The sequence below is a fragment of the Apis dorsata genome, unplaced genomic scaffold (assembly GCF_000469605.1).
Source record: "Apis dorsata unplaced genomic scaffold, Apis dorsata 1.3 scaffold_1, whole genome shotgun sequence".
In the NCBI taxonomy this organism is placed as follows: Eukaryota; Metazoa; Arthropoda; class Insecta; order Hymenoptera; family Apidae; genus Apis; species Apis dorsata.
The window spans coordinates 78,738-90,302 of NW_006263304.1; the positions used below are offsets into that span (position 1 = coordinate 78,738).

The 11,565-nt window shown below is 31.8% G+C and overlaps 1 protein-coding gene across 1 annotated transcript in view; it reads right to left on the reverse strand.

Moving 5' to 3' along the window:
* Positions 1–1,860: 1,860 nt before the first annotated feature.
* The window catches only part of LOC102671389 (UNC93-like protein), a 16,608-nt gene continuing 6,903 nt past the window's right edge, over positions 1,861–11,565 (reverse strand). Inside the window, exons 2-7 of the mRNA XM_006607065.2 lie at positions 10,071–10,697; positions 7,128–7,414; positions 3,949–4,174; positions 2,996–3,155; positions 2,661–2,928; positions 1,861–2,171 (exon numbers count right to left, since the gene is read on the reverse strand). Of these exons, the coding sequence (XP_006607128.1) occupies positions 1,900–2,171; positions 2,661–2,928; positions 2,996–3,155; positions 3,949–4,174; positions 7,128–7,414; positions 10,071–10,333 (1,476 nt within the window). The 5' untranslated portion in view covers positions 10,334–10,697 and the 3' untranslated portion in view covers positions 1,861–1,899. The remainder of the gene's footprint in view (positions 2,172–2,660; positions 2,929–2,995; positions 3,156–3,948; positions 4,175–7,127; positions 7,415–10,070; positions 10,698–11,565) is intronic.

Sequence of the window (11,565 nt, forward strand, 5' to 3'; positions counted from 1 at the left end):
GTGGGACAAAGAGAAAAAGAGAAAAGAATGAAAATGTTTGTACAGAGATATTCCGGTTATTAAATTTTGTTATACGAGGAAAAAAAAATGGGGGAGAATGGCGCGGTGGATGTTGACGAGAGAATAAATTAAAAAGAAAAAAAAAAAATAAAATTACAAACGAGAGAGTGAGGAAGAGTGTGAACGAGAGAAATACTACTGACGAGAGAGAGAAAACAAATTTACGAATCATGTGTATTTTCTTCGTGAAAAAAAAAAATTGATATTCAATAGGTCATTACGGAAATATAAACATGAGTATTAAAGAAAAAAAAAAAAAAACGTGAACTGTATTCGTGAGTGTCATATTTCTAAGGAAGATAGATCCACGGGCGAATGTTTTATAGCAGTTTCCGGCCAAATTTTCACATTTCAGGTTGAATTCAAAGAATGAAAAAAAAAAAAAAAAAAAAAAGGAAAAATACACTCACACGATATATTAGCTGCACTTGAATAAAATAACCGAATTGTGTTTTCAGGAAAATAAGTTTAAACAAAGGATATAAATCAAAGGTAAGAGATAAAAAATAAAAAAGAGAAAAAAAGTTCGTGGCACGAAATGAAAAGAGGAAACTGCTTTTGAAACATTGCCCAGCGAAACCAAAGTTCCTACTACGTTTTATAAAGTATATAACTGAACTGCAAAACTTGAATTGTACATAAACGAGGGTTAAGCTAGCACACGATCCACAAATACAATCATCAATCGAACGACGCTAAGAGACAAGAGGGATGCAGGGTCAATTGATTCCACGTCACGATTCGTTATTATTAATTTATTATTAATACAAAATTTCAACAAATTCGAGAAGATTACACGTAACACGTCCACGCGATACATTCGAGTGGAAGAAAGAAAAAATAATAATAATAATCTTTTAATAAACCATCGTCTTCGCAATTTAAAAGACGGGGGACAATTGATCGTGACAGCACAATAAATGATGAGCATAACGGAACACGCTACGAGAGAGGAAAACGCGTTAATATACATACATAAGCCACGTAAACACACACATGTACACGCACATATACAATTTAATACGAGGCACATTCAGACATACATATATACATACATTATTACACACGTACACGTACATGAGACACACGCGTACAGTGAAAAAAGGAAATTAAAACACATTAAGTATACAATTAAATTAAGCAGCCGTAGCCTTTAGCTTGAATGTTAGCACCTAGACACACGATGTAACATTAAACTACGTATTTAAAAGGAAAAAAATTAAAAAAAAAAAAAATGAAGAACATGAAGTGGAACGGAGAAAAAAAAGAATCTTTAGCGGTTAAGCGAACTATCTGTGTAAAATCTAGTAGGTGTCCACAAGAATAAAATAAAAACATATATTGTGGTACAAATCACACAAAGATCGTACCTTCAAGGTCCTGACTGCGCCTCCAACCGAACTCTTTCTTGTACATATAATTTTTTATATGCCGATCTGATTTGTGTATGATTTCTATATATACGAGATATGTATACCGCAATTTATAATATTATTAACACACGATAATCCTATTGTCGAGCGTTTTCAAATAATCCGAAGAATTATCGCTAGTAAAATCAGCTCTTTTTCTTTCTTCTTTAATTCACCGCCCTCTGTGTTTAACAATGATGCTATATATATATATACATATAAATTACTTTTAAATACCAACCAAAAATTCTTATAATTTTCTTTTTTTTTTTTTTTTGGTATTACATCATGGAAAGCTCGAAGAAGCGTTTACATTTGGAGAATCGTTACTTCGAATCGACAAAAATATAATGTATGCAGAGGAATGTTTTACAAGAGAATCATATACTTTCAGTTGTAAAGATTCATTAATTTCATTTTTATTAATTCAAAGTTTCGTCGTGTCATTAATTTCGTTGTTTGTAACCAACTCGAAATCTGGTTTTGATTCTGGAATTGAATCATTGATTTTTTTGAACCATTCGATCATACCATAACCGATCATTCCAAAACAGAGGATTCCTATGAGGATGTAGAGCTTTATCTCTGTGCACAGGTAAGGACTGTACACATACGTAATCACAGAACCTGTGGATTCCCACAGCCGGAAATTTGAGAAGGCGGCTTCTTCCTTGCCCGGGAATAGTAAGCCTGACAGAGCTAAAAATTATAAGAAAATTTTTATTATTATCCATTGAAACGATAATGAATATTGAAATATTAATAGAGAAAAATAATATCTTCCATATTTCATTATATTTCTTTAAAGATTTATATCGTATTAAAGAAAATTAGTGATATACGATATAAATTCAATATATTTTTGAAAAAAGAATTATCTACAGTGGGTATAATAAATTTCTCATATTAAGAGATCACTTTCTACAATATCGACCTTTTGAACAATTATTTTGAGTCATCTACAGTTTACAGACCATCAAGATAAAAACTATATTCAACTTTATCGACGAAACGATACAGTTATGTTACCATCAGTTATCTAATACAAAAACTATTTTAGTAACAGTTAACAATATCACATACAAAAATTCATTTAATCGAAAGATGGTAAAAACAAAAATATAAATATTTTTAAAACTCAAATTCTAATTTATTATAATTTATTATAATTCTCGTCACAATTCTTACCATTTATTTGAACAAGCCACATGGCATCACAAAGACCCCATAATCCAGATATTAAAAAGAATATGAAATTTTGTTCAGGCATAGGTTTCCAGTGAAGAAGGAAAATTAAAACTCCCATGTGAATACAGAAGGCGAATGCCATCAAAGACTTTCTTCCCGTTAGTTTCATTATAGATCCTGCACCCAACGCTGCTATAGCGTTCGTCACACCGAAACAGATCATCACATAACCGATATTATTAATTCCCCATGCACAGGAAACGAACGACTAAAATAAACGACTTGAGTATATTAAGAAACGACCAATAAAAAAATGAAAACGTCAAAACACTCACAGCATTATAATCGGCAAATAAAAACGCTTGCTCCGCCCCGATGAACATTATTATTGGAAGTATAAAAATCTGATTTTTTTCCTTCAAAAGTTTCAACGTCACAACCAGCAGTTTTAATCCTGATTTGCCTGTTGCTGAGCCTGTTCTATTTTTATTGTATCTGGGGAATAGAATAACATGACGTTATAGTATTGAACCAAACATCAATTTTCAAAATTTTTAAATATAGATATTATTCTGTAAAATTTTTATATTATTCGATATAATAGGAAATAATTTTCTCAAAATAATGGTACCATCATTCAGAAAATATTGCGCCATTGTAAAAGAAAATTGAATCAGAATATCTTTTCATACCACACGTATTCGAACAGTAAATTCAAAATTGATAGATTCGAACAATTCGATATCCATTTCATCTTTGTTTTTAAATCTAGATTTGTAATTATCGCGTAATAAAAAATCATGTTACATTCAAATCAATATTAATTATTCTTTTTTGCAGTGAAAAATAGTATTTGAATCGAGTTTCGATTAATCGTTAGAATTACCGGTTGTAATTTTTCAAACGGAAACAATATTGTACCTGCGCCGCAGCTTAATACACCATCAATTCAGGATTCGCAAATATATCTTTGCGGCACAGGAACGATTTATGACAACCGATGCAATAAGCTTTGCCTGGGCTGAAAAGTCGATCATGAATCATCCCACATTCCCCCTCTTCACATTCGAGTATTTTGATTCATATGTGTTGTTACCCATCGATAATGATCGTACACATCGATTGTATTATAAACGTGCATACAAGATCGATTTTAAATAAGACAAGATACATTTAAAATTTTGTATGTTTGAAAGTTCGAAAATTTGAGAAATTGAAAATTAAAGAAAATATAAAGATTAAACTAGATATAAAAATACTATAATTAATTCAATCAAAATTATATTACCTAGTGAGAGAATCGACTCCGAATGCGACAATTAACGAGGCCATTATCATACAGCATAAATAGATGCCGGAAATTAGATAAATCCTTTTCTCTGGTGGTCGTTCCAAGTTCGAGCTATTGTTACTGGCGGAAGTTGCGCCGCAAAATTTGGCACCGCACACTTCCGCTACAACACTAGTATTTAACGTGATATTCGTTGGCACTACGTCGATTCCATATGAAAGAACTGTGAAAAATGAATCAATTGCTGGATCATCACGAACATAATTCTAAAAAGAAAATAAAGGTAAAAATTTAATAAGAAAATAATTTCTACAATAATTAAAATAGCATCGAACAGTAGAAATTCATTTTATACACGTATTAATAGTACAAAAAAATGAGGCTTATCAAGAATAATTATCTAATAATGCATCATATTATTATTAATCAGGATTACATGTATTAATTACATTGGATTTTCATCGAAATAAATTTCTTCAAATCCAGGGAATAATTAAAATCAGAGGAAATTGATAATCAAATTAACAAGTTTAAAACCGTTTACATCCATGTGCTCCATGTGTTTTAATTTATCACAAGATCTATTATCCTACTTTCCTTCGCCGACGGCAGTAACCAAGTAACCCGTATACTGCCGGGGATTCCCAGAGGATAACTGACTGAAATCGAACGATTCCCGACATTCCCGAGAAAGTTTCCCGTGAAATGGAGATGTTCTTTCCTCACGAATCGCGGCGAAAATTTGTAGACGACAACCGTTTTACGATATCGGGATTATAACCTAATCTATCGATAGTTTTCGACCATTCCCATACAGTATTTCTTTCAAACGAAGGACCCATAAGGATTTATCGGGATCTATCGTCGAATCTTTCGTTATTCCTACACCTCTTTTTATTCGATAGGGAAAAAAATCGCTGACCCAGTTGCACTTCACAATTTTTCTCAACTTAGACGATTATATAAATCACTAGAACTTTGTCTAGGGATTTTTTTGTTCTTCTCTAGTATGATTCCTTTGTCCTTAAGCCTTGCATAACGTATGTACATGAATATCGGAGGTATTCGCGCGTCGATGTATCGATCGAAAATGTTACAAATTTCAAGGATCTTTGAATTTCGAAAGATCGAGTTGGAAGGCTCGTGAATAACGTTAACCTCTCGTGGGACTCGAGGCGAAACGAACCAATATACGTTGGGTGTCGTTTCGAAGAAGGAAACTGAACCAGTAGGTTGATATCCAATGCTTTTATACGTTCCATCATTTATTTGTTGGTTTTACGATCGAGAGAAATAAAGAGGGAAGAGTAAAATTTTCGACGTGTTATATCTGTTCAAATAAAGTTATCGAATATCGGCTGTCGGGCGTGATATAGATAGTTTTTAGGTATTGTTTGATTTACTTAAAAATATTCTATTTGCATGGTGATGCTCACATTTGAAATACGTATTTTTTACAATATGATCGAAAAATTTTCGATTCAAATCTACGAAAACTGATTAATTCTCTGCGTTTAACGAGGCTTGTATAAAATTTTATTTACATCATTTATTTATTTTAGCAATCTTCGATTAATTGAATTAAGATGAATTTAATAAAGATTAAAAGAAATTTATTTCGGGTTCAAAAAGATTTAAAATAAATTTTAAATTAATTTTGAGTCTTCGAAATATTATTAATAAAATCATTATAAGAAATATTTTTCCAGGATATTGAATTTTAAAATTCAATTAAATTGTATCAAAATTTGAATAGATATAACTTCATATATAACTCCAAAGACAGGAAAAGGAAATTCTTCAATAGATAAAAATACATACAGATACAGAGATATACATTATTCTCTGTATTTTAAAAAATTGTATGTCGATTAATAAAATCTTTATCTTACAAATATTCGACATTTGATCGGAAAAAAATGAAAACAATCTATTCAAAACTTCGCTCAATCCCGAAATGACAAATTTCACGCGACCTTTCGCATATTAATTCTCGCTATTTCCGCCGCATATGCACCGCCAAATGGAGGTTTGAAATAATCCCTGGCTCAGCTGGGTTTCGCTTTGGGAATCGCTTTTAAACAAACGGTTTTACCACGAGCATAGAGACACGCAGAAATTATTCGTCACGTGGTATCATATTGCTATCGCGATTCACGTTGCAAACTAAGATTAAAAACAGCCCAACTAATTAATTCTTGCTCTCGGCATCGTTCACTTTCAAACGTGAAAGAAACGTTTATTCAATTATTTTCTCCTTTCATCAAGTCCTGTATAATAGAGAATAAAAAAGTTCCATTTTCTAATTTGAAATCGCTCGTCGATACTTCTTGTTGCAACGAATTGCATTGCAATTAAACTTTATTTTTCCAAACTTAAAAGGAAATTCGATGAATAATGTATATAGAGAGAAGGAAAAAAGAAAAAATCGAATAAATGGACGTCGAAGCATTTCCGTGGCTGACCCAAAGGAATTAGAATGGCTAATGACTAAGTGAGATAAAACTTTTCACACGAGTATCAACTTCAGTTTCAAATGTTTTAGACTTGATCGTAGTTAGTTATTCGATTGTGCGTTCGAAATGTCTGGAAATTCGTATAAACTTTTTTAAACTTTCAAGAAATTACTTCATTAATTATTTGAAGATTTAATTTTAAGTGAAATAATTTCTCTTCGAAGTTATAACATTATTTAAATTCAATCGTCTATTAAAATTAAGATCGAAGAAAAAAGAAGAAATTATATCTTATTAAATAAACTTCTACAGATCTATTTGTCTAAACATGAATTCTTGTTTGATCGAAAAATCATAAACGAGATAAATCAATAAATTTCTATTATATAAACTCTATTTTTCAACTGAAGATTTATTAACTCAATATATTACATTAAAAAATTTATATCATGATTGTATGGTTCGTGTAATTCATAATTATCAAAAATATCGAACCAATGAATTATTTATCGAAGAAAAATAAATTTTAAACTTCTTTTTTTCTTTTTAATCAACGCGCATTTCCACATAAAAAGCAGGTAATTACGATCATTTTGTATAAACATATAAAAAAATTAATCGCTCATATCTGATGATCCTTAGTAACGAGAAATTTGGTTAAAAAAACACAAACTCAGGAGTCATGCCCTCTTCACAAAAAAATAACACGAATATACGCACCTGCCGAGGATATAAGATTGCCCCAGACTTGCGCCATCTGGTAAAACATGAAAAACAGGCCGAAAAACCTCGTGACGAGGATGTCGGTGGTCATATCCGACAGAGTGGCATACGCTTCCGCAACGACCGTTAAATAAGTGCATTTGGCGCACCAAAGTGGAGCAGCGCCAATACCGAGCAGCAGGCCGGCCGGTATCATGGTGTAAAATTTTGGATAGAACTGAGCCGCCATAAAGGGCACGTAAGTGAGGATAGACAGAGATATGGTCCATTTACAACCCAGCCAGCTGTAACCAGATAAAAGGTGAGATAACATCTGTACATATTTTTATTCGCCGAAATTTAAACTCTTTTGGCAAATTTCTTTTTTCAACGAATTCTTCGCGCTTCAAAATATACGAATATATATTTCCTATATTCGTTCCTTATTCGTATATTCTATAGAATTTTAATTTATTTTTTAATAGTTTTGTATTTTGGAATTTATTATTTTGTTAATAGTCATCGTGTATAATGATGGTGATATTTTTATTAAACAAAGAGAAGTGGAAAACTTTTTTTTCATTTTTTTTGAAAAAGTTCATGATCGTACGCATCAATCACAAAATTGGAAATCTTTATGACGCATAATGTCATCATTAACCAGAAAAAAATTATTATTTATATCACTTTTTTTTCTAGAAGTCACATGTAAATCTTAAAATACGTATTTTCCTCGAGTTTTTATTAAGGATGTAAGTGAAAAGATTTCAGTAATAAAGTGTTTCATCGACAAAGTCTAACGAAAGGTGCTTGTCTGTTCTTCAACCGGGTTACTGACACTTTTGCACGTGACAATAAATAGACTTAAAGTATCAGACTCTGAGATTTAAAGCGTTGAAGCGGACGAAATCTCCTTTAGTCGTCTGTATGCAAAGGAAGTGGAACAACCTTTGGTAAGATTTTTTTCATTTTTTTATTTGCTTTTCTCGTAGTATCTCAAAGACCGTAATATCAAATCAATTTTAATTTAAAAAAATTCAATGATTCTTCTATGAATATATATATAGAAAGAACCAATTTATATAATATTATTAGATAAATCATATAACATCCATCGTCAAGATATCATCTTCTTTGAAGATTGTATTTTATCAATTTTAAGTGATTCGATTTTGATACTGTGGCCAGATAATCCGGAAACGATGCTGGAAAAAGATGATGGTTGACACGAACGTGGTGAAAATTTCATGGACAATAAAGTTCGATAATAAAGTTTACTGCATCAGTGCTATATCCCATGTTAGTTTCATCGAGGAACAGTTGATGTCTCGTAAATTCTAAGGATAAGATTTCTGAATTTTTTTTCACGACAACCTCCCGAAGTTATTAAACAATTACAATCTTTCATCTGTATTTTGATATGCATTCTATTTTCATTTTAGTAACCAGAGTTGGAAACTTGACTCCATTTTTGAAGTGTCCATTGTTAAGTTTTTGTGTTAATGATCAACACGTTCAGTTTTATGTTACAGGTAAAGTAGAAATATTTTATATAATAACGTATTACATAAATAATTATACTATTTAAATTTATTTCGTCCATCTTAAATTTTTCTAATTTTTGATTTCCAAAATTCATGAAAAATTAAAATTAAATTTGTAATTCTTCATCTAATTATTGAAAATATTTTTTTTTCAGTAATAATAACCTAAATATCTCAAATAAAACTTTTAAAAATTATAACTTTTGAATCTATGTGAATGATTAATACAAAAGAAAAAAGAAAGAAAGAAAGAAAAAGAATAGATAAACAAATTTCTCTAATTTCAAGTTGCAATTTCTCGAATTTTAATGAAAATATAAATTTCTCTCGACCACAAGCACATCTGCATCCCTTCCAAGTGCTACTTAACCAACCTGTTATCACCCTTCCGTTTCATTCGAGCTCGCAAATGCAACATAATCCGCACGCTGTAAAACACAAAGGAAGAACGACCCTTGACCCTTTTAAGGTAAACGAGTCACGTGTACTCGTACACAATGCCGAAAATGGAAAACGGAAAAACGCTACCGCAATTCATGGCGTGTTTTAAGTACGTTTTCACGCAAAAACTATGTCGTTACACCGTGTCGGTGGAAATGAAATTATAGTTGCATGAATTGATGTTGATTACAAGATAAAAGATGGATAAATACGATATTCCGTTGTATCGTTTCGCGTCGATATTTTTCACGTCACTTTTGCCGCGGAGGGTCATAAGAGTGAATTTGAAACATCGCATCCTTTATATAAGTTGGTCGATAATTTGCAATTAAACGAACGGTCTCAATTTTCAAACCGGTTTCTTTTATTGACAATGCTCTTCTATCGAGAGACTTTATATCTAGTTGATAGAATTCTAGTGTTTGTAGAAGCTCTTCTTACGATAACTGTTTTCCAAGTGGTTCGAGAAGTTATGATTGAATATTTCTTGATCTTTTCAAGTTAAATGTAACGAATTCACAAAATCTTGAGGAAAAGATACCAGTAGTGTGGATCAACAATCCATTGTATATTTGTCAAATTTTTATCAAGCTTTAAATTACAATCCAATTAATCCACTATAATATAAATAATTAATCTATTTTGTTTTAGTTTCAGAACATTGTATAAAGAATAATTGTGTAAAATTGAATTGATGAATCCAAGAATACACGCCAAATTATTAATTCTGTATAACTAAAAAATTTCTTAATCAACTCAAAAAAATAAAAATGGTAACTTTTCACGTACGACCATAATATTTTTCGTTACCTAAATAAATTTTACTTTATCTAATCTAGAACAAAAATACGATCTCTATAATCTCATCTCTCAACATTTAAAACAATGGCATTCAAACATACACGAAGATTTCTTTATCATCTTGCAAATTCGCGAAATGCAATAATTTTCAATTAGAAAATCTACAAAATCTCACCTTATGATCAACGTTGGTAAAAATATATTGCTGAATATCAAACTGCCATAAATCGAGGCCAACGTGAACGTCCCCAACGATCCGTCCGCGTTAATCGAGCTCTGCAAATTGGTCGCCCCCATAAACGCCGTGAAATTCACCATAAACGCGAGTCCGATCACCAACACGTTTCTCGTGATGCGCCATCTCTCGGAATATCTGAATCCAGTCTTCTTCGTTTTCACTTTAACGAACTGTCCCTCGTTCATTTTGTCCAATTGCATCGTTCGATCTGCGCGTTATCGGCCACGATTTAAATCACGATCGGCGACGAGTCGCGATCATTCCTCCCCGTGTTATTGTCGTCGAACACGTTTGCCACACGTATCGAATAAAAAAATACTTTTACCAAGAGGAGACGTCACTCGTCGATTGGCACACCGAGGGTCCGCATGATGAAATTTATTGGTGGCTTGATTGAAATATTATCACCGCTTATATCACCGCCGGTTTCCCTCTTATCAATTGTTTCGCATGTAGGTGATCGGTGGTCAACGATGCGATTTTCGCGAAATCGTACGCGATTTTGCGAATTGCGGATCGGCCAGAGATGTCATAATTGTCTCGGGTATTGCAGACGTGGAGTTCCTGTAACAAAATAACGATTTTATGACGGTATTAAAGATCGTTTTACGAGTTTCGAAAATAATTAATACTTCTTGTTGTTACGTGTTTAAAGTGTACGATGTGAGGATAATGGAATATATCTCTTTCGAAACTAAGTTCATGGAAGTTGACAGGGGAACTGTTTATGACTAATATATGTTAATTTTTTATGAAATTTTGTCGAACGAGATTAGACGAAAATATTTCGTCGTTCAACGCAAACTCGAGTAGAAATTTAATTTTGACTTTTCCATAGTTTTTCCCTGCAAATTTATAAGTTTTTTTTTAGAAACGTTATTTATTTGCGAACTTAGTAATATTGTGTTCTTCGTTTACGTTAATATATATGATTTTTCATATCATATTCTAACGAATAATTATTTTTTATTTTCAGCTACAAAGCTAACAATTATTCTAAAACTTTGTCTACCACATATCCTATATCTTCTAAAAATAAAAAGTGATAACAGACGGAAGAAGATTATAATTACTTGCAAGTAAATTTCGACTAATTGATCCTATTATTCATCGATAACGATACATTATGCGAAATTCGAATTGCAAAATAACTAGTTTGTTTATGTTCTTGACAAATAGTTATATAGGTTTACGTCAGAAGGATAGTACAACGATGTTCGAAGTGAATGGAGAAGGAGGAATATTTATTTATCTTGGCTGATCAGAAATGATCGAGTGACTCTCATTACGAAGCAAGTTCCACTCGATGTCGTTATAACGTTATACATCATCGAAGATCCTTCTATGTAACTTGTTTAAGGCATCGATGATGTTAAGTGGTTGAGATATTGTCGATTTAAAGTCTCACGCTGTTTTTTTTTTTTTTTTTGAA